This window comes from Gobio gobio (assembly GCF_949357685.1).
Source record: "Gobio gobio genome assembly, chromosome: 7".
Lineage (NCBI taxonomy): Eukaryota > Metazoa > Chordata > Actinopteri > Cypriniformes > Gobionidae > Gobio > Gobio gobio.
This window is the reverse complement of record NC_137103.1, coordinates 35,681,073-35,708,231: the sequence shown is the minus strand read 5'-3', so window position 1 is coordinate 35,708,231 and position 27,159 is coordinate 35,681,073. Positions and strand designations below refer to the sequence as shown.

The 27,159-nt window shown below is 41.7% G+C and overlaps 1 protein-coding gene across 1 annotated transcript in view; it reads left to right on the top strand.

Moving 5' to 3' along the window:
• Positions 1 to 493: 493 nt before the first annotated feature.
• klf7b (Kruppel like factor 7b) overlaps positions 494 to 27,159 on the top strand; it is a 45,543-nt gene continuing 18,877 nt past the window's right edge. The window contains exon 1 of the mRNA XM_079822102.1: positions 494 to 965. Coding sequence (XP_079678228.1) covers positions 864 to 965 — 102 coding nt within the window. The 5' untranslated portion in view covers positions 494 to 863. The remainder of the gene's footprint in view (positions 966 to 27,159) is intronic.

Here is a 27,159-nt window from a genome sequence, read left to right as displayed (position 1 = left end):
GTGATTGTGGAACATCTGAGAGGATTTTCGCAGATATTTTTTTTCAGCACTTGCCTCAGTGTTAGTACATCACAACATTAATCTCATTTTCTTGAACTGCTATTTCCAACTTTACCGGCAGTTCTGTGGTCTAAGTTGCCAGTAATGTATAATTTCCAACCGATATGACTTCATAAAGAGGTAGAATTGCCTCACGTTACAACTGCAACTTCTACTTCTGTTTGTTGCGTTCTCTCTGGCCGTATGAGAGACGCCAGCGCGCTGCCGCTGCTATATAGCTCTCTAAAAATAGCTCACCTTTCACTGCCTTCTACGGCCCGATTGACAAGTGTCATGAGCCAATCGCGCTATATTATTCAAATTACACTCCTCCTCTTTGGCCATTTTAGCACCGCCTTTCTAGGACGCCAGTGAGATCATCAACCCTATTTACCGTATATGGTCACGCACGGAATTGATTGACAACAAACCACGCCCCCTCAGTTCCCTTGGCTTCCTCTCGCTCGCGAGACAGCGAGCCCAGCAACTTGCCTTGGTGATCCACGGCATTCAAGATAAAGGCTACCTGGAATTTATAGCGCAAAAGAGACAGAGGCAATGCGGAAATAGGTGGACAGTTCATGTCACCGATTTTGCATCCCACTCCCAGGCTGAGGATCTGAGAGTTCGCGGGGATTGCAATTAAGTGACAAGAATTCTTTTTTATTTTTTCCCCCTTCCCTTTTCTCGTAGCGCTTAAATTGCCAGCTTTAAACCGCACTTCACTGAGGATTTGAAACGTTCTTTTGCGTTTGCCAGTGGGCTGAGAAGAAAACAAATTATACCAGAGGATCAAAGCAACACTTTTTTTGGTGAGCATCAACATGGACGTGTTGGCGAATTACAGTATTTTTCAGGAACTTCAGCTGGTGCACGACACGGGCTACTTCTCGGCGATGCCATCGCTGGAGGAGAACTGGCAGCAGGTGAGAGTTAGCGCCTAACTATTTGCACTGTTATTTCGCATAAAAAAGCCGTGTGTCTGTGCGCACATGCATCTCATGGAAACATTCACAACTTCACAGCGCGCGCTTACGTCCAAAACACGCTGTTTCCTCGTACAAATCATTACGGCTTGTGTTTTATAGTGATGAAAGCGCTGCTCTCATACTGAAGCATGCCTAGAACTCCAGTCTTATTTATCCGAGCGAAAGTGATTATCAGTTAGAAGAGTAGTGTATAATATGCTTCACGGAATGAGACGCATGTTTAGTGCACTTCTCTGTTGTGTACTCGAAGCAAAATTGATGTCAATGACAGAATGAGACACGAGATGATTCATGTGCATTATGGTCTACTTCTGACTGGAACTGACTGAATGGCGTTCTGTTAAGGCGCACGTAATGTGGCCGGAGAAAATAAGGGCTTGGTTAACAATAAGCGACTTGTTATTAAATAATGCATTCGTCTGTCAGATAACTTCGTGTTTTTCAGCCCGACGATATCAAGTGCAGTTCCCGATCGTCATGTATTATGTATTACCTCCGCCGCGAGGGTGCGCGCGTGAGTGGATGTGAGGAGAATGCATCCAAATCACCCACTCCTGAGAGCTAGTGTGCATCTGTATGACAATTTGCTGACTCTTGAAGGGGGAGAGGTAATCAATGATAATAGTGGTGTTTTACATTTTTATGATATCCCACTTAAGCCTTCTGGAAAATTGGAATTGGAACACATCTGTCATATTTTTAAGTGACAAGGTCTTTAATGTGATCAATGCAAATCAATGGCTTTGTGTTATTGGGCAATACTTGTTTTAGTAGCCAAATAGAGTAATAATAGCACCAGAATTTGGAAGTTTTGTACATTATACGGCAGCAATTTAATGATAAGATTTATGATTTGAGGTAAGAAGGACTTCTGGTAATCGATGTGGCGACAGACGCCTCTGCACGCATGCACCGGCTGTCTTCAGCTCATTGCAATTCCATGTGCTCAACTGCAGGGAAATGCAGTGAGTGGTTATTTATTGCCGGTGTGTGAACTTGAAACATATCTACCCCCACCAGCAATTCAACCGGCACTTCTAATACAAATATTATCTGGTAGCCTTGCTAATGCAAATACAGACATATTGGCATGAATATAGAAGGAAAATACAGGTCTGGCAATCTCATCTCGAAGATTACAGCAGAGACAGACAGGTCTGGTTCATCTGTCTACTGCTAATTATGGCATTGATTAACTTAAAGCATCATGGTCATATCAAACAATGGCTGTGTGTACATGGGACATTGATGTGAATTGACTGTCCAAGCACACATGGATCACAATTTTATATATATATATATATATATATATATATATATATATATATATATATATATATATATATATATATATATATATATATATATATATATATATATATATATATATATATATATATATATATATATATAGTATTGTATTATTGCACTGGCAAAGGCAGTTTAAAGACACAAGTGCAACAACCACTTGGAATCAGAAAAAATTAAGTTAAATCTGATGGCAAGAAAATAAGCATTAAGAGGAAAAGACCTGTCTCTGTAGACAGGCTTTTTTTCCTTGAGTAACATCATAGTTAAAGTTTGATTATTTAACAAGTCGGAATAGTTTTAAAGTGTAGCCCTAGATCTGGCAGTGCAAGGTAAACAGTACCCTTTGAGAGGGAGACAAGATGGATAGCTGTGCTCGGCCCCTTGCGAGTAGAGCATGAATCAGACCTTAATGGATGCGATATGGGTGAATTGAGTTTCAGAGCTCAGGCTCCGACCAGGGATGGGGCGCATGGGTCACGGAGGGGAGAGTGACAGAGGTGATGTGCTCGGGGATGACGAGAGGTTGTCCACCGAACGTGATGAAGTCCTGACGTGCACTGCATCCATTCCCCATGAGGGACGCCGGCTGCTGGCACTGTCTCCCCCAACTTGAACAAAGACGCTATCTCTCACTGTCAAGAAGAGACACAGAAGAGAGAGAGAGAAACACAGAGGGAAAAGACAGAGCAGGCGGCTCGCTGTAATCACAGCTCGCCAACCTTTCTTGGGGTAGAGAAGGGAGGGATTATTTTGGCGATGACCCGCAAGCAAGGTTAATTCAAAGAGCGGCTGTTTGTGCAACAAGAGAGCCCCTGTTGGTTCTCACCCCCCTCCCTATGCAGTGCCACCCAGTATGACTCTCAGAGCTCCTCACTGGAGGCTGGAAGAGCAGGTGGAGTGGCCTGGGGAATGAGGCAGAGGCAGTAAACACCACCATTAGAGGCAGTCAAGGCAGCCTGGCCAATTAGTAAGGATCACCTAAGAGACGGGTTGGGGGGCTGAGTCTGTTTGTCTGCATCCATCCATCCATCCATCCATCTGTCCTCCATCAGCTAGTGCACCACGTGCGCCTTTGTTGGTGTGTCCTCTGACAAGAAGGCCTTTTTGTGGGTCACAGTGAAAATATGTCTACAAAGTCTGGCAGACCTGTCCTTACAGCACTTTACTCCTTGTCGTCAAGTGTTTTCATTGGAAAGTTTTCATTGCCATCAATAATTCCAAATGACTTTTTGCACACAGACTGATTGTTGCACACCCATCCCAAACCTAGGACTAATACTCTGAGCATTGCGGTCCAAGCACGAGACCTGGTTGTCCTGATAATCCCAGCAAAACCGCAGACCTACTCTTTTTTTCCCCCTGTTCTATCAATAGCTTTCATGCTAAAGGTTGAGAAAAAGAATCTGAGAAGTGGTGAACTTCTCAAAGCTCACTGGCAGCTGGAGGGCAGACGACTGGCCCACAGAAACACATCACAGTCAGTAGAACTAGAACACGTCTTAGCAGGGTCACGTAAGCCCCTGAGAGAAGCCGCAGGAAGCAGCTATCTGAGACGAAGGCAGTGCAGCGCTCAAACGTTGAGACCGGTCTGTCCCAGAGAAGCCCAGTTTGACAAGATAATGAATCGCATTGCATGCATATTCTGTGCTGTGAGTTTTTGCATTTCACGGCCCAGTAATTTTTCGAAACAAAGGGCTGGATAGTTAGGTCGGTGGATGGGGGTTGAGAAAGAGGCTGTGTATCTACAAGATAACATTAAAAATGGATTTCAAATGAGCTATCGGGCTACGTCAGTGCTCCTGTGGAGGTTCCACACCTGACTGGAGGAGCCTACGCTTTCTTGCTAATTTCCCCCTGCAGCCCATGGTGCAGGCAGTTGGCCTGCTTTAGCTTCCATCCATGCTTGTATCGCGTTCCTTCTCTGTCCACCTTGAGCTTGCTCCAGCTGAAGGTATTCAAGCTTTCTCTGGGCAGTGAACACTGAAATGTGCATTATGTAATACCCTGAGGAACACAGCTGCTTTCTCACAGTGTATCTTCTGACAGCACAGAGGATTCTCAAGCCCCTTTTCTGGTCTCTTTCTGCAATTGGTAGAGCTCCAGGACACCAAAGTAATGGGCAAACACATTACCTTGTTGACGGCACCAGAGAAAGCCCCCCTTGAAGCTGCAGAGCAAGTGGTAACATTGCAATGTCTTCAGAGATCGAGATACTGTGCTAAGCTATACTTAAATACTGGGGGACTTGCAGGTTTAGGAAAAGAAGTATCCTTGTACTCCCCGAAAGCTTTGCGCTGCATTTTAGATTAAACAACCTGCATTTTGTCAGTGGTAATGTCCTCACTTGCTGACCTTACTCTGAGGGAAACACCTTGGCATTCAACCTCAAACCTGTTCTACCGGCCCCTCTTTGAAGTGTTAACAGGTCTATCAGTACATGCTGATGCTCAGGCATGCGTTGAAATATAAGGACTCCCACGTCAAGATAAATAAGCTGTCACAAAGTTATCTTAAGCAGATATGCAGTGCATCTGTGGAGGCTTGGCTACTCTGACACCTCCCTTCCCCTCCTACAGTTTTGACCTCAGTGGCCCCCGCTGAACCAGCTCCATTAGTCACTTTGTTGGTGGTACATACTTTTGACCCACAATGGAAAGTGCCTGTCCCTCTGTGTGATCCTATTGCTGATATGAACTTTTATAACTTAATTGATCTCGTCAGCTGTTTGGTTTCCACTGGATTATCGACTGGCCCATATAATGGCAGGGATCAGCGAGCAGACTGCACTCATAAGTCACCACTGTGTTGGTATTAGTATGACATAATAAACCAACCTATTGTTCTGGGCATTTCCTGTACGCTGCCCCTGCCAGTGACTAGACAGGTCAAAATCGAGCACTGTCTGGGTTTAGTGTACACTTTGAATCACTGTCAAGTCATCGTCTGAGATTGCAAAAGAGCTGTCTATTTTTCTTCCCGCCTACCTATATCTCTCTTGTGATTCAGATTTTATGGTGTGCTGTCGAAACGCACTTTAAAATTCTGCGTCAGACGAAAGCAATAAATGTTATGTCAATGTTTAGTTAGAGTAAAATCATATTAGTCTGATTTTTGAGAAGTTGGACTAACAGACCTGGATAATATAATTGTAGCTCAGCTTCGTTCCAGCATATATATGTTAACCTGACTACAATTTGCCTCGGCTTTGCGCACTTTCTCCAAAGGTGCAGGTGACATGCATTTACCCTTCAAATATTCGGTTACATGTTGTGTCATGTCTTCTTGGACAGATAGAGGAACTACACGACTACTATTCGACTACACAAAAGCCCACTGTACCTCAAATATAACTGCATATAAACATTCTTAGTGACTACTGCAAAAGCGGATCTCCCAGACACGGCAGATCACTCAGCCCCCAGACAGCTGACTGTAATTAGGCAGTAGTGAGGTGCAGTAGGGTCTTTCATGCATAGAGCTGAACTAGGTCTCCCTTTGAAGTGGGGACCTTTCAGTCACATTCTCCTTTTACGTTTGAGTAAAGTTCATACTAGGCTTTAGCACGGGCTGCTTCTGATACAACCCAGCAATTTCATGTTGAATTCCATCTCTTTGTTAAAAAAAGCTGTAACCACAAGCTTGCATGACAGGTCTGGGCAAACTAATAAACAACAAGCTATGGAAATTATAGGGAAAAAAAGCAATACCCGACTTGACTATTATTCTGTGATTTTGAGTTACTACATTAAAGTAAAACGGCTTTCACAAGATCATTAGCATTTGAAGCGCACCCCTAGCTCACCTTCATATACACTGTGTGCTCTGTTTACCAAATATCGTTCACCATGAAATTTGGCAATTGCTCTATAATTTATTCTCAGCGCTAGAGGTAGATCAAAGACGCCATCAAACTGGCAGTTGGTAGGTTTTTGAACAGTCAAACATAGGTTTGGTGAAATGAGAAACTGGGGGATAATTAGCATCTCCAGAGAACACAACATTCAACAACGAGCTGAAAAGAAAGATAAAAAGTATATCATGTCATAAGTTAAAAAATATTCCTTGTCTATAAATATATCAAAAAGGGGAATATTATATGATGTTTTTCCGTTACAATGACTTGTAATGTGCAATGTCTTAAGAGAAACACATGGTATAAAACACAGAAGTGTATAGAAGAAGGCAGTATGCAAACAAAATATAGTTGAGGAAATTAGTATGCAAACAAAAGTGCAAAAGTGATTAAAAAAAGGGAATGTACGACTATTATAAGCTGGGAGAGTTAAACATTAAGCTTCAGACTACATTTCAAGGAAGCACTGTAGTTTCCCTCAAGTTGGAGCCAAATATATCCCTCAGCGGCCCAAACCAGTGCATTAATGATGAGATTGTGTAAATGAATGTTATGAGAAATGCTTATTTGCTGAGCAATATACTGATTATGTTAAACAGCCTATCCGTTTCCAGTAACCACTGGAAGTGATCTCACTCTCGATTTGGCCACGCAAGCTCTGAGACACTAATGGGGCATGCTTATCTTCACTGAGGGTGCCTGTTGTTTGTCTAACAGTGTGTCACCTACAATACATAGCTTAGGGCACAAGGAAATGTGTGGTCACAAATGCTGCCTAAGGAACTGCAGATGATTCGCAGCATGCAGTTGATTCACAGATTCCACAGATGCATTCCAGATCTTTCTGCAGGAAACATTTGCACAGAACCTATGGTTTCTGGGGTAAAAGTTTAAGATTTGACCCATGCTAAACTGAATATATACCTACCCTCATCCGTGCATTCAACATGCTAATTATCCCCACGTCTGCGAATGATTGCTGATGGATGTGGTATTGTTATGTAGGGATCAAGAGCTTTTCAGGGGCCATGATTGAGGAGCTGTTGGATGGTAGGGATGGTGAGGGTCATTTGTCTGCCGTCTCTCGAGAGTCTATCAGCCCATGGAGACGAGAAGCAGTACTAGGATGGACAGAGAGAGAAAAAGACAGAGAAAGATGAGTGTTTGGAATGCATCTTTATGCATGAGGCCTGTCGCCCCCCTCTTGGTCTCGATGGAGAGGCAGTTTAGCCACTCAAGGATTTGATTAACAGGCTGAGAGGAACCAGCCATTTTTCTCTAAGTGCAAGTGCACACACAGGCATACAAACTCCGACTAACAGCCTGATGATATCTCTCACACCACCCTGAAATAAATAAAAAAAAACAAGGAGATTGGAAATCAATACTTTCCCATTGCAAATGGTACCTCAATGCTGTTTGAGACTGCATCACTCCTTATTCAGTAAAATAGAGTTATATAAACCAGGAGGGCATTTGATATGAATAATAAATGTGATATTTTGTGTATTCCAAACCAGCTATAAGTAGCCCTGCAGAATGTCAAGGTAAAAGTAAAGAAATGGAGAGGGGAAAGAGCAGGAGAGGAAAGCAGGAGGAAAGTAAAGGATGTCTCATGTTTATTCAAGTACTCCTGACGTGAGACACAGCACTGACAGTCCTGCACTCTTTATAGCCTCTTGGCCTTCTGGAATTTCCCTGCACTGATATTGTCCAGATGGGAATGTGCATAAGGCCAACCCAAGACTGCTGGCAGACTGTCTAATGTTCAAATTCTGCAGCTAGCCAATGACAAAATTTAAGCCACGTCGCCGTTGCCTTCTTTCATGTGAAACACTAAATAATACAAAAATACTATTAGAACCAAAAAAAGCATAAGCAATAATTGAGAAGTCAGTCAGTTCAAACAAATCTCGTCACGTCACCTTGTTTGACATCACAGCACTAAAACGTACACAACCTCTTCTCTAATGTACACATCACAGTTCTTTGTATCCAGATATCTTTCCATCAAAATCTAATTGTCTTTTTTTTGCATGCAGGTGTTGTAGCAACACTACTGGTTAATCAGATGTGTTTCCTCTAAGGATATTTGGAGTATTTTGTATAGTGGGAATTGTGATTTCAGATTGGGTTTCAGAGTGGCAGGAAGCTCAGGTCTGAATCACCCAACACCTGTTGTCAAGCTGCCAAACAGGAGTGGTGAGCTCATTGTTTGTTTTGGTGGTGGTGACATGGTCACAATAAGGACAGGTCACAAGACCCATTAAAACACAATAACCAGCAACAGGTACTTTTCCACTAGGTATAACGTGCCTTTAAGGGTATGTTTTGTGACCTTGAAAAAAACTTAAAGTAAAAATTAGTGAATTAGTACATATTGGCTGGGCTCATTGATAGTGAGATTTTACTAAAGTGCAAAGGGATTAAATTGGGGTTTGATTTGTTGGAATGTCAGAGATTTTGATTAATATATTTTGATTAATAACAATGCTTCTGTAGTTCCGATCAATCATACAATGCTGCAATCATACTGCATACTTACCAGCGGATGCATACTTGACTTGCCCTTAGCAGATCTGTGGAAGCAGCATCTAAAACAACACAATAACAACATTTAGAAATTTTACAATCCAATTCGATCACACTGATACCTTTTGATAAAATATGTATGAATTTGGAACAATGTAGTCCATGATAAAACGTCTCTCATCGGTTTAGAAGCACTTGTCTGGTATGATTATAGGATTCTCAAAACCTCTAAATCCAGTGTTTCTGAAAGGAAATAAACCTCAAAGACTATAAGGGCAAACCCAGAATAATGCTCTCTTTTGTGCATAGAAATAAAAGTATAGTAAAATGTAGTAGACACATCCTCATTGCCGCTGTGGGCTGAGTCTTATAGACACAAAGAGAGACATTAAAGTTGCAATCATACATTTGAAATGAAACATGGAAAAAATATCAGTTTGAATAAATAAATGTTCATAGTTTAAATTGTTTAAGGGCACTGAGGGTATCACAGTTTGAGAATCACTGTCATACCCAGTTTGCCCGTTTTAATTTGGACTGAACTATATTGTTTCTGTATTGTGTGGGTTATAAAAACAGAAAATACCATTAACACAATGAAAAAAATAGAAGTCAATGGAAAGTTCTGAGTCCCGCCATGATAGAAATACAAACATCTGTGCGAGTGCATATTTGCATATCGTCTCTCTCTCTGATGGTCACATGATCTGGCGTCACTCCAGCCTCCTGTTGTGGTAGTCCAGTTTCACTATACATGCTCATTTCCACTAGCTCATTCTTTTCCTCCTCTCGTTCATTGTCTCTCGCTCTTACCCATTTTGACCCTGTCTGCCGTTGACCTTTTTATGCACAGCCACTGATTACCGGACATTTTGCATGATGTGGTCTGTTAAAATGGGAAAAATCACAACAACAAGATCCTATCTAGAAACATTGTTATGGCCAAAATAGAAGGAATGTCAATTCATAGAACGATCATCATATTATGCACTTGGATATTTTATGCAAAATAATGAATATTATTAAAATAGTAAAGCAGTAAAACCACGTCTTTGTGATGCACTCTGTTCACGTGGAGGTCAAAGCAGGTGAATGCCACTTATGTTGAGAGGTGTGCAGGAAGGATTGGCGTACATCACCCTCGCAGAGCCCTCCACCTAACTAACAGCTCTGCTCAGTAATTACATGGGGAGAAAATAAAAAGGGCAGATGCCCCCCTGGCACCGGGCACACAACCGGTGTGTGTCCAACCTGGCGGTGTGGAAGAGCATACTGCTCCAGCGAGCAGAGAAGCTTGACGCAAATACACTAGAGAGCTGACTTTGAGCACAGTTCAGAAGGCAGGACCGCCCCATCAAGCACATACAAAGAATGTTTGCGGTTCTGCTCTTCGAAAGCAAGTTTCTAAGTGTGCCGTTACCACTTCCTCCCCATTCGTTGCCAATTCAGTGGAGGAAACCAAGCCCTTGTTTACTGACGGGATTCTCCACTATCCCCCCACACACCCACAGGCCTCCCTTTCCTTCCCCCTGCCCCAAAAGTCGTTCCCTCCATATGGACAAGTGCCAACATCCTCTCCATTCATCAACCAAACAGCCGTACTGTTACAGTTACACTGGTTATGGCCCCTTGTGATGGTTGCTACGCTGGTGCAAGTGCCATATTGTGTAAGCTTTATTTTAAGCCTTTTATTTTAGGCAGACCAGACCCTCTGTTAATTGTGCCAAGTGCCATACTGTATACCTGATATAGCTCTGGCTAAGGATCTGCAGGCTCTGCTTGTGTCTCCTTGAGGCGGCTCTGAGCTGCTCTGCTGTGAGACCCACCTGTTCACCATTTCTGGCATGCTCCACTTTTCCACCAAACTCAAACGAAAGCTGAATCCTAATGAAGCGGAGTCAAATTAGGTAGTTCTTAGACAGTTATGAAATAAAGTCAAATTGTGAGATTTGAGAAAGTTGTAATTGTGAAATATAAAATCACAGTGTGAGAAATGAAGTCAGGACATAAGACACAATCAGCATAAACGCAATACCAAACAAAGGTTTAGGGTCAGCAAAAATGTAATGCCTTTGTTCAGCAAAGATGCACTGATCAAAACTGATTGTAAAGATAAAAATGTTTCATCAAATCAACATATTAAAATGATTTCTGAACACTGGAGTAATGGCTGCTGAAAATGTAGCTTTGCTACAACATAATAAATAAGTATAATATAAAGCAATTATTTTATTAGTTATTTAATTTTAATAAAAAAAACTGTTACTGTTTTAACTGTATTTTTGGTCAAATAAATGCTAAAATAAGAACCTTACTGACCCCAAACTTTTGAACGGTTGTATAATTATGGCGGAATTAGGATTCTATACAATCCATATCATTATGTATTAATTAAATACTTCTTAAATTCACTACATCGATTTATTGCAATAATATTACATAGCTTCCCAATTGCTCTTATAATTCCTCTTGTATTAAAAAAGTCTTAAAGTGTAATGTGTTTAAGAATCTCTAAATGTCTTAATTTTTAGCTGCCCCTACAAACACAATAACCTTCCCACAACATCCACACTAAACTCAAATGCGCTTTAGTCCTGAAGGTTGTGCAATGAGAGTCCTGCTGAGTGGTTTTGGGGAAGGAGACATGCTGCTCTTAGTCCTTCCAGTTTGTTATGGCTCAGTTAAATGGGTCATGTGCTGAGGACCAGCGACCTTGGAGCATTTGTCCTGCTCATTGAGACATTCAGCCTTTCCCTTTGTTTTGCACAGATGGAGAGACCCACGTTTGATCATGTGCTCCTAAGTCCTAATCATTGCAACATAATTTATACAAAAATGTCCGTAATAACTATTCTTTTTAGTGTTTTTGGTGGAGTTACCAAGTTCTTTTAGCACCGTTTTCTCAAAACACCTGGATGCTTTGACAGCGCTCTCACCATTGGGTGCGAACGCGGTGCAACCGAACTGCAATTGTGAGGTGTTTGCAGTCAAGAATGTAAAGTCTGCCTTCTCTGAAGGGGAGGCTGAGCCAGTGTACAGCTATGTGGGTCGGCTGCTATTTTAATCTGTAATGTTGCCGGGAATACCTGAGGGAACAGCCCGGCTCCGTTGGAATGGGGGCTTGTCTGTGTGCAAGTGCCAGTTTTTTTGTGTATGCATAGGTATGGCGGGTTGCAGCATGCAGATCAGAAAGGTTGTTTAAAGATTTGCCTTAGTATGAGAGCGATGCCTACTGGGCACCTCTCGTACCCTCTTAGGTTCAGTGGAGCAGGCAGCGTATAAGTGTGCTTTTAAGCATGGGCCACTGCACCAGGCAAACCCAGCAGAGACTAGCCAGCATCTGCACACACGTGAACGCATCACGCTGGCACTCGCGCTCTTACGGTACCCTCCCCCTCAGGCGATCCTCAGACAGGCCAACAGCTCAATTGTACATTTTGAGTGCCTGTGACTCATCTCTTGCGCTACAATATTCAGGATGAGATCACCCACTTTGTCAAATGCAAAGTGCTAAATGCGCCCGACTGCACTGTAGATTCCAGTAAAATGATGAGGTAATGCCTGAGATCCATCATGGAGTCAGTACATCGTCCTAGCAATGATGCTGTCATTGCGTCCGTGACCTTGTGATAATCAGCGAAGGTTTGGGGAATTTTGGCAAGGTGGTGCCCGAGCTCCCGTATGGGGCTCCCTGCCGTGCAGACAGGTGTGGCGGCAGCAGGAGCACCTGCCGTTCAGCCGTCCCACCACGTCTGTAAGCCCGGTGGCTTCAAAGCATGGCAGTCCCAGAGAGAAAAACTCACAGTCAAGTGCAACTCCGCATGCCCACATACACCATGCACACTTGGCAAAGGTCTCCCTCTCCGCAGCTTCCATTGTAGTCAGGAATTAATAGACTGCAAAGGCATTCATCAAGTCCCAGTTAGGTTTCCTTTTATGTCACTGTAGCAGTCTTGTCAGATGCTGGTAATTGGGTTCAAAGTGCCATCACAGTAAAAGGCTGTGTGGGAGGGAGTCAGAAGAGGCGGGCCCTCGCCGTCTCAGGTGACCTCACTCTCGGCCCAGCTGCTCCAGAGTGCAGGGAGTAGGGAGGGAGGAGGTGGGGGATGAGGTCATTCTTTTACTGGGAGTGTGTGGGCTGGATTTGCGTAGGTGTCTTTGTGTGCGTGTCTGCATGCATGAACGATAGACACTGGAAGAGATATGGCTGGATAATTTTGGAGCCTACTTTTTGTGATATTGAAAGGAAAAGAGAAACTAACAAAATGCTAAATGAAAAGCTTAGGGTCTGATATCGGCCAGCGACAGAAATAAAGAATAAAGAAAATGAAAAATCTTTTCAAAAACCTAATTTGAAACACGTGCCCAGTCTTTGTATTCACGTTGGTGTCATGTTTTTAGAAATCTCAGTTTTTTTACCAATTTCAGTGGCAAACTTAATTTGAGTGTATACATCTAATATTTTGAGGTAAATTGTATGATACATTTCTGTCATGAATTATTAATTCATAAATATCCTTACATTTTGGGTGCCACACTTAATTAAATTTTACAACCTGAACTAATTGCCTTGTTATAATTATCTGATATTTTTATTTATTTTATTGGACTTTTTAGTTGTGCAGAAAATATACCAAAATGAATTTTAATACAACCAATGGATTTCATCAAGACATTGTTTCATTGCAAAAAATTCGCCGCCGTCCCCTGCTTGGTTTCATTCCTCACAAAAAAAGCTTTCATGCATCAGTTCATGATCAAATGCTCCCTCCCACCTCACTCCATTTATGGCTGACTGGCAGAGTGGCAGGGCTTTGTGTCTGTTGTTAGAGAGATGAGCTGGGCTGATAGCCACGTGGAGAAAACAGGACAGCCTACAAGGATTGAGACGTCACAACACTGTGGCGGCTTGCCATTGCTTAGTCCAAGCACGCACGGGAGCGCTATCAGATCATAGGAGGTATCGGTGAAACAGACATCTGATTCGAGGTGTCTATGATCGATGCCAGCATTTTAAAAGCTAAGAGAGGCTATTGTTTCATTGTAAATTCTCCCGTGCATGTCAGTAATGAGACATCTAGATGGAAAGGACAATTTCTCTGCTAGCATGTAACAAAGTCATAGAAGGCTCTCTGAGAAATTGGTTTTGCGTTTTTTTTTTTTTTTTTTATTGCAGTCGTCAAAGCTCTAACTTTCCACTCATGACAGACGACATCCTCATCACTCCAGCTTACATACTTCGGAAGCATACAGCAAATAGCAATACTGTGATTCTCGTAAACATCCCCAGAGATGGGCTTTCAAAGACAGGATTTGTGTTTACCTTCCTCGAGCATGAAAGCAGGAGGAAGAGAGACAAGAAAAGAGTAAAGGAGTTTGTTGTCCCATAAAATACCAGTTGTGCAGAGTCTGTGTAATTACCACACTGCAGGATAATTATAAAGAGGACAGATGCAGGGATGAAAAAGCCATTTACGTGCACTTAAGTGAGCGATGGCAATTAACTGGGATGCCTATCCCGGTACTGAGAAATTGGGCTGGAAATCCTCGCAGTCAGTTATCACACAAACCAGAAACGACCGGCCTTCTCCTATCTTTTGGAGGTGAGCCTCGCAAACAGGCTCGAGCAAGTTGTTTAATTTTTTAAGCGGCTTTGCTAATCTGCATTCTTCATTTTGTTTTGGAGCCTTTCGTGCGTGAAAAATCCCCGCAGCACAAAGACTGGTGGGGGCAGCTGCCGGGTTGGGAGGGGTCTTGAATTCCTGTTATCATAACTGCCTTTGTCCATCACTGCGGCCAGATCCAGGGGCTAAGTTGGAGATTGGACAGGTTACCATATCCATTCCCCTCAGGGTAGCGTGCCCGCTCTTGTCCATACGGACTTCAGCCAGAAAATTTGTCCTGGCCGATCTTTTTATGTGTGCTTATCAGCAGGATTGCAGCCAGAGCATGGAGGCCCAGTGGGGTTACATAACTTCTCTCTGCTCCAGTCATAGCATCTGCAGGAAGGCATGGACCCCTGCATCCCATCTATGCAATTTCCTTTTCCATTTCCTTTCAGCTGGCTGGCCAAGCCGTTGTGCGTGCTACTCGCATGGGACAGGATCCTCAGATAGATGTAGTGTTTCCTCTCCGCGAAGGCTCCTTGTAGAGCCTGCAACTCACTTCCTGTGGTTTATTAAAAAGAATCACCCAGGGTTATATATAGCATGAGGTTACACTGATAACCAAGCATGGTCAAACAGAGCTAGGCACCGAAATGAAAATTCTTGGCCGAAAATGAAAATTCTGGATACATTGGGCCAAAACTAGAAACCGGAAATGGCAAAAATAAAAATGTAATTTGTTTAGGGGAAAAAAAATTCAAATAATCGATATAATTAAATAGTTTAATATTATAAAAGTGAAAGTGACGTGTATGTTAGTAAGGCCAAGTATGGTAACTCGGGGTTTGTCCTCTGTATTTTACCCATCCAAGTTAGTGCACACACATTAGTAGTGATGGGCGATTGGGGGTTAGGTGCCTTGCTCAAGGGTACCTCAGTCATTTCCTGCCGGTATTGAGAATCGAACCCATGACCTTCAGGTTATCAGTCTGACTTAGGCCACAACTGCCTCCATAATATATTGTATTTATAAGCGATCACACTTGTTCTTCATTCAGCTGTCATTACTACAAAAACATATGTTTATGCTATATTATGTCTGCATTAAATTGATCAAAAGTGACAGAAAAGACTTACATGTGTACAGAAGTTAAATGTTTTTACATGTTTTTTATGAACAAAAAGAATAATAAAGATTTCAAATCTTTTTTTTTCTTTCAAACTTTCTAGTCATCAAAGAATGCTGGGAAAATATCATGTTGTCAAAAAAATATAAAGCAGCATTACAATAATAAATGTTCTTGAGCACCAAATCGGCATAGTTGAATGATTTCTGAAGAATCATGTGGCACTTAAGACTGGGGTAATGGCTGCTGAATAATATTTCACAACGTTACTCTTTTAGAAATAGAAAGGCTTTGTTGTCATTATACTCACCTTAGGGCTGCACAATTAATCGAATTTGTAATTGTGATTACAATAACGGATGCCACAATTATGTAATCGTTCAATAAAATGTAATCGCAATTACAAAAAAAAGTCCACTTATATTATTCTGTGTACTTAGAATGCGTTTTTTTTCCTACAGTTTATCTTAAATTTCTTTCCCATTGTTTTTATTTTTAGTATTACATTATAATACCATGCATATTTTTACTTTTTTATTTAAAGAAACCAAACCGATGTATATTTGACTTTTTAGGCTTAATGCTATAGAATAATCATAATTAATAATCACAATTATAATTTTAAGGGAAAAATCGACAATTATGATTTTTGTCATAATCGTGCAGCCCTAAATCACGTACAATGAAATTACAAACAACAAAATTAGACATTTTACTGTGTTTTTGGCCGTTAATCAATGCAGCCTTGGTGAGCATAAGAGACTTTTTCCAAAAACATTAACAAATTTTACTGAAAATATTTCTTGGCTAAAAACAGCATATCGGTACCCTATGATAATTATACAGAAATATTTACAACTTGTAAGATTCTCTCCTCGTATATCGTATTAGTTTCTAAACCAATATTTTGTCCGGAATATTAATTCTGCATTCCTAATTACATATACGTTAAATATGTTTATACAAGGGGAATGCAACACAATATTGAATAAACATGTTTAATACAAGAGCAATGCAACACAACATTGAATAAACCCGTTTTTAGCAGCACTGCTTTTTTTTTTTTACACTTGCCAAAGACATTTATCAGTCCATTTATCAGACAGTCCCCACCACTGTCTCTGGTCAATGAATAAGACTCTTTACTTCTCCCCTACTGTTCCGTGACTAGATGTGAATTTCCCATGGTTTTATGCCACACCGTAGAGCATAGAATGCAGAGAAGCCTGACTGATAGTCCCCACAGTGGGATAAAGGTAATGAGAGCACCTGTTGGGTTCCTGGCTGAGGCTCTGTCCTGCAGAGACAGACAATGAAGTCCTTGCGATCCAAAGTCATGTGGGCTATTGCTTTGCAGTGACATAACTGAGCATGAGAAAATGCAACCCTTTCACACCAGTGCCAGAGTCGTCACACCAGGGTAATTTTAATCTTCTCTCCATGTGGCTTCCCGCTTGTAATGCACCTCAGAGAAGTGCAGATATGGGAGGCAGATCCAAAAGACAGATCTCAAGTCAAGCTTCCCTCAAGAAGTATTTTTAATGTGATGTCAGTAGGAGCTCATTTGCAAGAATTTGTGTGAAATATCATCAAGTTCACAGGCGCAATCATTTATAGTGCTTCATATGCGTTCTTGTGTTTGTCGCCACAACCGAGATTGGAGACATTCTTGGTGAAATAAAGAGACCTCTTTATGTCTCCTAGGGGTATAGACCTTACCGGTGCCTGATAATGGGACTGCAGCTGAAATTGACTCCCTTGGAGAACTTGGCCTATTAGTCATGTCTGTTGCCTGTTACAGTATGGTATGTAACCGGAGATCTCTATACAATACCCAGAGGGCCATGCATCTTATGAAACAAAACGCCCTCCAACTCAGCCCCCACTTCCAGCTCGCTCCTTGACGGCCAGCTCTCTTTTGTTTCCTCTTGTTCTCTTTTGTCTCCATGTGTTGTATCCCCCCACCCATGTGGCATTCTCTTTGCATTGAGTAATGAAGATTAGCCTGGCGTCAGTCACAATAGAGACCCCCCTCCCAACCCATCACTAGTATCCCTTACTTAGACTCCCCAATCTTATAACAAGCTGTTAACCCCATTTAAAAATGTCCCCTTTCAATCGGCTTGTGACGGGGAATAATCCAGCCCGAGCGATTTAATGAAAATCGCTGTATCCTGATTAGATTACCCCAGTGCCGCCAGCCAGTGGCCATTAGCCGACCCTGTACACAGATAAACAGCAGCCCCGCTCCACAAATCCAGTTAAAGGAAGACGGAGAGAGGTTTTCTGAGGATCAGCTCGTCTCTTACCAGCCTGCAGTCTTACTGCCTTTGTCAGTGGGATTATCCCCCATTTGGCACATCTATGGTAAGGACTCATTCACGTCCTCCGGTACCCACTCTATCCATTATTGCGCTTGTCTCATTGCTCTATCATTGCGCTGAATGTGTTCTTCTATGGCATATCTGTGAGGAAGATTTAAGTTTTATGTGTTTTGTAAAGAGCATTCTTTCATATTGGTTCAATCGTAAGGATGCATTGATTCTTAAAAGGAAAGCGTTCTTGCCCTTAAAGAGTTAAATATTTGTCATATTGCTGATCCAAAACTTAAAATATCAGCCGATAGTCAGTATGGCTCCAGTATATTGTGTGTATAAATCAATTGTCACTTTCGCAGACTTCCCCCCTATATATTACTATTGCGATCAAACATATAGGAATATAAATTCTACTCGTATTTACACCAATCACAGCAATTGGACCAACATACAGTCTGGTTATGGTTAAACAAGAATTCAGAATCTCCAGCTTGTTTATTTAACCAAATCGTACTTTGTCATCTCACAGACTTCACATTGTACCACATAGCACAAAAGCATCATCATCTGTGCCGCCCCCTCCCCAATGTAAATTCCCCAGGTGTTCTTCACTGAGTTTATGAAGAGTTAATAGTGACTTTGTTCATTTGGGAACACGATCAAGGGCGCATTATGCCCTCTACAATCCTGTGCTGATGGAGTTATTGAGAGAAACCATAGTGGCTTTTCAGTTCCTTCACAGCTTCTTTGTCCCTTTTGTGACCTCTGTTACTGAAGTTTTACAATACCTTAAAAGCTAAACCAGTGTTTGTGTACACAGAAATAGCTCTTAGCAGCCTCATACAAGCACACCCAAAGGCTGATTGGCAACCAAGCCGCCTCTTCCATCTTTAAATGGAGGTATTCATTAGCTGCAGCTGCACCATGTCAGACTTAAAGTCTCCTTGTGCGGATGGATGCAGATGGAGAGGACAGTAGACACTGTCTTTTACTGTCAATCCGAAATTATTGAAAGTCTCCAATTAAGTAAAAGCTTTGATGAGACGTGGCTGTGAAGAATTTGGCCTAAAAGGGTTTCAAAACAACTACAATAGAGAAGAATCCCAATAGCTAACATGCATGTCCTGACCCCTAGCCAGAATGCAGTATCAAATGCAGTTATTTAGTTAGCTGGTGCTCAAAGTGGGTATGCACTGGACAACATGCTAGCTTGCATTTGGTGCCAAGCATGTCATAATGCTCTCAATTACACTTCGTTGCTTGTAGTAGCATCCATCTGTGAAGTAATCCTGCCTCTAAGGGTACAGTGCACAGATAATGCTTGGTTATCTTGCATGATTAGCATTGCTCTTTGTTCCACATTACATGCATGCTCACTCAACGTATTGTGGAGAAATGGGCCATGTGTCTGTAGAGAAAAGGCTCAGTGATATTGCCAGTTGTTTTGATGGAGTGGACGGCCACAGGTGCGTATTTCCTGTTCCTGACCTCTGGAGTGTTCTTGTCATAATAAAGCTGTCTCAGTTATGTCATGAACCTGATCAGGGCCCTAATGTTCCGCCAAGAGCTGTCAACGAGGATAAACTCGTCCACAACTATGGCTAATGAATGCTTTTCTATCCCCCGCACTCCCTCACTAGGTGAAGAATCTGCCAAATATTATTATTAGCTTGTGTTTTCTCACCAAAGACGGGTAGACGACTTCCAGTGACAATCTAAAACTAATGACTAAAACCTTGCTTTCCAGTGCAAAGAAATACATATTTGGCCCGCAGATACGTTCACACGTCCATTCTCAAGTTTTTTGTCACAAGTCCTAGTCAAATCTCAAGTTCAAGCATTAACTTGGGATTTTGCAGAGGGGAAAACCATATACTGTTCTAAAGTTTGGTTGTCAGTCGTAAAAGTTAGGGGTCAGTAAGATTAGCAATGACACATTCAATTGATCAAAAGTGACAAAAAAGACATTTATAATGTTGCACAAAATTACACTGCAAATTATTTGGTTCTTACCAAGATAAATACAACTTAGTGTTAGATACGTTATCTTGTTTTAAGAGTGAATTTCTTATTTTAAGTGTTCAACTTTACACTATAATCTCAATTCACGAAATCTTGTCAAGTGAAATTAGCTTGCTGCATGGACAGATAATTTCACTTGTTTTGAGTATCTTTTCCGTTTTTGTCTTGTTTTTAGACATCCTTATTTTGCAGTGTATATTTTAAACAAATGCTGATCTTTTGCATTGTTGCAAAAAAGTTGTGCTGTGCTGTGAACTGTTTTCAACATTAGTAAGATATGTTTCGTGAGCATCAAATCAGCATCATATATTGATTTCTGAAGAATGATGTGACAATAAAGACTGGAGTAATGAGACTGAAAAAACTGTTATTTTAAATAGTAATAGTATGTGGCATATATTGCTGTTTTTACTGTATTTATGATCACATAAAAGCAGCCTTGGTGAGTATAAGAGACTTTAAAACATTAAACTCCACACATTTGAATGGCTGTATGTATATTATAGCACACATAAAAGCCAAGTAAACGATTAACCAATAAATAAATAGCCCACCTGGTAATTGTTTACAGTGGCGTGAATTATGCTTTTTTTTGATTACGAGTTTCGCTCCTTTATTCAAGTTGTTTACTAGTCTCTAATTCAAGTCGAATCTAAAATCAATTTTTTGGCAACGTGTATCCGAGTTGCCATCTCTGTTGTACAGTTACTTAAACATTCTACAGTTCGATGCTTCACCAGACTCTGGTCTCACTTTTCTGTCCCTCACTTGATAATGGAAACAGGAAAATGTGTCTCTCTGATACAGGCAGCACACACAATATGGCAGTCCCAAACCAGTGTCCTGCTGTCTTTTCACATTTCAAAACCCAACAATGTGGCTGCTATGGAAACAGCTGCCAAGCCTGTTGTGCTCATCTCTGGCCGAGTTCCTGTCTGTCTGTTTCCTCTCATTTCCCAGTGGAGCTGGTCTATGTTTACCAGCCAAAGAGAGACACTGGAGCAGGAACAGCACTGGAGAGGCCCTCTCTGTCACAAGGTGCAGCTGCAAAAGCAAGAAGCAAAGCTAGGAAGGAAAATGGAGGGCAGGGAAAGGATGAGGATTTCAAAACAAATTTGCAAATCGCATTACTCGGTCAACATGTAATTAGCTTTGTGTGCGAGTGTAAATATTGACACACAGTAATGAGTACATGGAGTTTACACTAATCTGAAACCCAAAGCCAAGCTTAGCCTTTCTACAGAGCTCTCTGTACGACCATTATGCTCGACGGGATCATCCTTGCATTGTATTTGCATGGTTCTTTTTATGGTCTTCGAGAAGAGGGACATTACAAACACTTAGAAGCAGTCCTGTGTCAAGTATCTGATTTCTCAGTGGAGTCACGTAATATTGTTTCTGAACAGATGTGAACATGCTGAGACAAGAAGGGGGAAAAAAGACGGGAGCGATGAACATAAGCCACATCAGGAGAACAGCTCCCGACATTACCTTCATCAATATATAATAATCCAAGATTGGAAACATGATAGAAATGAGCCAGACAGATGAACAGATCATAGAGTAGCACAGATACCACATGTTATGTTCTGGGTCAAAGAACTATAAAGTGATAATCTTGATACTCGCGGTTCCAGACGACCGTATTAGTACAAAAAGTGTGTTTGACTTTTTAAAATAGGGCTTTGGCCTGGCTGATCCTGTCAAATTTGTTGTGTCTAGATAATGGAAGATACAAAAGATTCTGGGCACTGGGACCAGGCCAGCGATTCAATTACTCTTAAGTACACATTTGAGCAAGGTCAAGTTCGGCACACGGATATTCAAGACATAAACTGCAGCCAATGTCTTCATATTAAGCAGTAGCAGTTATTACATAACAGAGCACTCACTTGTTCACAGGTTTGGCAGACAGACAGGCCACTAGACATAAAGGACACAAATATTGCGCATCTGTCTATAGCAGTGAACCCTGCTGCTAATGCATATTTCCACCCAAGCTGTGAAATTCTAATTCTAAATAAAAAAATTGACAAAAAAAAGTCAATTTGAAATTGGAAATATTAAAATTCTAGATTATTTTTCTCTAAATTAATAAAAAATACAATACTAAAAATGACAATAATGCACAGTATGAAAATGGATATTAATTTTGAGATTTGCTATAGATTATATGTTACCGTTTACATTAAATTCAGTTTTAGACGTCTTTAAAGGTCATCTAAATGTAAAAAAAAAAAAAACAGATTTCAAATGAGCATGCAAAATTAAATATCCAGTATGGACAGATATAGATAAATTAAAAAATAAATGACAAAAGATCCGTTGATATATGATATGGTACTGAAACATCATGGATCCCTATGCTCTGACGAGCTTCATGTTTGCTAGCGATCTGTGACAGATGCCTTATGTCTGGAAGCAACAGCGTCCCAGACAGTTCAGGGAGGTAATAGTAGTCAATCATCTGACTTTTTTATGCACATTTAAGCATTTATTTAGTAAATGTGCTTATAGCATTGTTTATGTGTCTTATCAAATACACAATGCATCTATCCACCTCAAGTGAGTGAATGAGTATTTATTTATATTTATCTTGGTGATCCCATGCAGCATTTTAATGAATATTCATGGATGAAAACCCAGCTACTGAAGCCAGATTTTACTCAGCCTTGAAATTCACTGTAAGGTATAATTTAAAATTAGGATGTACAATTTGAAATGCCATAATGAAGAACTACACTGCTATTATATAAATGCCACTTGTTTGTAATCAAGTTGTGTTGTTTCTAAAAGAGCGACCCGGTGTAGTGCAGAGGTGGCTTTGAACAACTCGATGACAAGCCTGTGTAGCATTTGCAGCGTAAGCCTACCGAATCTGGCTTTTTGTTTGTGCAGAATGCCTCCCTGACAAGCCACGCAAGTTACATTTGCAGATGTACACAAGGGATTTAAATATCATCTGGTTCCCTGGCAACCACAACAATAATGAAACCTATATGTAAATGCATGACACAAAACCAAGTCTTTTTCTCCAGAGAAATCTGGGGCAGAGGTTCTTCCGCTAAAGAGCTGCTCAGTTAATCTGGCCCTGAAAATGTTCAGGCAGTCGGGTTGCCAGAGCCTCAGGCTTATTTGCAGTGGCCCATTCGTCACCGAGTGTCCAGTTTTGCCAACTCGCTAATAGGACACCATCCTCAGTGAGTAATTGGCCCTTTTTTATTTTTTCGCCATTATACCGCAGTTCGGCACATTTTAATTTCACCACGGCAAGAGCTGCATTGTTTTCTCTTGGGGTTTTTGGTGTCTCTTTTGGCAGAAGCAGGATGTTCGAGATTTTTAAAATGGATCCTTCTTAACATGTTACCAGCGTTCGTCTGATGACAGATAGTCAGCACCAATCCATATAATCCATCTCAGCCTACTCTTCAGCTATGCAGCAAAAGCAGCAGTGGAGAAATCGGTGGCAGGTGGTCATTAGCACGTCACTGAAGAATGACAAATGGTTTAGCCATAGCATTCAAGCATCATACTTTTCACTAAAATTACACCATTTTCAAGATCGCTCTCTGCTGCTCAAACACACAGATAAGGATCTGATCTTACACGTGTAAATACACCCTCAAATTGCAGGATGACTGGCAGAAATTCTCAGCCTGCTATAAGTAAAACGTTTCTCTTGCATCCTCTGTCTTACGACTTTGTCCTCAGCAAACAAATGCTGCACATTGGAGGACAGGGACCCTGACTTGACAAATGACCTGCGACAAGCCTCCATCCACTGCAACAGTGGCCAAGGGCCAAGGGAAACGGGATTAAATTATCCACCCAAATTAAAAGAGCATATCTGTCTTGTCCCTGCTAACAGCTGTTAGCATTTATCTCCCACATGTGTCTGTGCCATTCATTCATTTTTATAATCTGCGTTTATCAGACTGACTAGGCCGAAGTGGGGCAGAGGGGACCATGGAAAGGGCGCCCAGGCGCTAATTGCCTTGCCATGCTCGAGAACGTCTGTGTGTGCGTGTGTGTGTTCCAGAGGACCCCACCGGTTCGGCAAAAAAAGGGGGAGGTGGAAGTGTAAGAGAGGGGGGTAGGGAGAGATGACACAGGTGCAGAAACAGGAAAAAAGGAGGGCTATTACACAGCGGGAGAGTCTGCAAAAAGTCACTCCATCACAGACCGCTGATTAAAATTTCATAGGAGGGGGCCAGAAGGGCGAGTCTGCTGTAGGTAGTAGTAAAACAGTAGAAGTGGATGAAGGCCAGTAGAAATAGTTGGATTCCCTCTTTTTGAGTCGGGTTATGGGTCAATGGCGTATAAGTAATCACAATAAATCTAGTTTAAAGCAAACGTGCCAAGTTTTAGAAACCTACTCTTATATCTATAGTAGTTTCAATTTTATGATTCAAAAAAAAAAAAATCCTTATACCTGGAATACTTGTGAATGTACAAATCGGAATTATTAAACAAAAAATATATATATATTAACTTTGCCTCATAAAAAAGTCAGAATTGAAATGTAAAAAATGAATAAATAAATGAATATATAGGACAGTAAAAAATATTTTGTGTTTGAAGTACTCCTTGTACTTCTTGACAAGCGCCTTAAGACTATTTTCTGCAGGTGTCGGGTGCAATTGCTAGCCACACAAATTGTTTGTTGTCCAAATGTTGCAGTTTAGTGAGAGTGACGGGTTGTGGAAAGGCTAGGGCTACATTTTCAGATGCAATCATGTCTCCGTAGACTCCTAACAAGTTGCTGACATCTCTTTTGTGGGAGTGAGGTTGCGATTGAAACGGCCGTTTATTGACTGTGCTTGCTTTGATGGGGAGAATCACGAGCGAGATCAAAAGGAGGTGCGGCAGCCGCTCAGGATCGTACCACACTGATGTTTACTTTTCACATAAGGGCTCTTCTATTGCTTATTAACTGCTTTGCTGGAACTCTTTTTGATTCTTTTTTTGGCCTTTTTGTTAGGATGTCTGATTGTAGTCATTGGCTTTATGGCCACTTATCAATTGGCCATCCACAACACACGCACGCCAAGGTCGGCAGTAAATCACAAACTGTGCACAGCCCCATGCTGTAACTGTATTGTCTAAATGTCAGGAATCCCAGAGCGGGGGTGCAGGGGGATGGGATGATGACAGTAGATGAAGTGAAGAGATTCGAGCTTCATTCTAGTGTGTGTGTTTGACAGCTGTTTTCTTCCACACTCACTTCCCCCTCCCTGGACCCCTGTCAGCCTCCCCTCCATTACTCACCCCAACACTCCAGCACCAGGACAGCAGTGACAGCTCCCCTCCCTGAGCTCAGCCAGCGAGGTGCAGGAACCAAACAGAGAGAGCGGTTGAAAAGGCACGCAAGATCCGTGAAATCCTATCCATGACGGTGAGGGCCTCAGATGACTCTGATGTCCACCCTGCTGCGATGATGGTTTATATGTCATCGGGACAGATAGGATATGCCTCCGACTGCAAATTTGCAGGCGGCTTGGTATCCCTCTCGGTGCATGGATAGACGGATCCTGGAGGGAGGTCCTTATGGGCTATAGAGTTTCGAAACACTTCCCGAGGTTGATGGTGAGTGTGTCACTTGGCACAAGTCGTCTCCGAGGGTTGCCGGGTAATTGTTGTGTCATTACAGAGGTAATCGTGCAGCAGCCATGGCGCATCCTTAAAAAAAAAAAATTACTTGAAATATAGATAAATGAGTGTGGTGTGCAAACAGGCCAAAAGCCCTTCAATACACAAAGGACGCATATTCAGTCTTGTACGGTTATGGTCATAAAAGTGCTAATGGCCAAAGTGGAATCACAGCACCCTGGGAAATTGTTATGAACACTGCAGGGTACGTAATGATGCCATATAGACAGATTTCGTCGCAAGATCATTGACAACGCTTGTGCTTTATTGCACAAAAGATTGCCAGAGCTTAGGACAGGTTTTGCAGGAAGGAACACCTGGTCTGCTCATATTTCTGCATGACATACAAAGGTGCATCAAAGAGCTCTTTTCTTGGGTTCCATTTGACTACACATGGTTCTTGAGCTGACTAGAATGACAAAAGTAATATAGGTCCTTCAGATCAGCATATTGGTGGAAAAAGATACAAGCTCTTCTGGGTTCTTTGAAGCACCTGTAGAACCTATTTAGGTTCTCCTGTTCCTACTGAAAAAGCATATTAAGTTGGTAAGACCAGCCTAAGTTGGTTTGCTGGCCTTAGCTGGTCTCCTAGCCTGGTCAACCCAGCCTATTGGTTGGTTTAAGAGGGATCTGGGGAACTTTTCAGCTGCTCATCCTGGAAGAACAACTTGTGCAGACTGCAAAAACAGTTAAGAACATGCTTGGGCTGGTTTAAGATGGCTTTTCCAGCAGGGATGAAAAACCAAAAAGGTTCTTCTATTATGTTACACTCTAAAAACCCTTTTTGGAATGTTTAGCAGCAGCGCTTCCTACGGTCCTAAATTTTTTTTTAAATAAATCTATAAATACGGCACTTTTAACTCAAGTGTTGTTCTTAGTGACTACATCTTACACGCATACAAGCACACAGACACACACATACACACTTAGGCTTCCCATCAGCAAATTAACTGAATAAAGAGCCTCTCTTTGCTGGGTCGTTTGAGTGGCTAATTAGTCATCAGCGCATGCTGTGGAGAGAGAGAGAGGGAGAGAGAGGAGAGCAGAAGAGAGATCGGTTTTGCATCAAGAGGTAGAACTTCAAACGACATCTGATGAAAGCCAAAATGCTTAATTAAAATCTATTTGTATGAGCGAAAATCATCACAATTTCAACCTCAAAAATGGAGAGGATTGAAAAAAAAAGCTGTTTTGTTAGATGCGGGTGAAGATATAAACACATTAGTTTAGATAATGTGCCGACTTTATTATCCAAGCAGGGAGCGGAGACAGCGAGAGGAACTGACTCTGAGATTGGCGATAATTTCCCCTTTGTGTCTAACTTGGACTGCATCCACATTTGCTAATAACAGTTTTGCGATTCTCCCCCTCGCCTCTCTTTGCCCGCTCTTTGTCTGACATTGGCTCTTAGCGCTGCATGCGAACCCCCTGGCACTGCATTTATAATAGATGGAGCTCAGTGCGCACAATATAAGCAGGGTATGAAGGGGGCTTTTTACACTAGCAGCCAGTCCAGAAGAATCAATTCACCTCATCTACATTTTCTTTTCTTTTATGTTCACGTGGCTGCTCCGATGTGTGTGAAAATATAGTGTGCTTAAGCCAAGTTCTCTCAACTCTCTGCCATCTCTCAATGGCATTTTGCTTCAAGCTTCATTACATAGAGAATGTATCCGTATGCTGCTCTGTGCTTATCAATGCAGTTTGGGTATG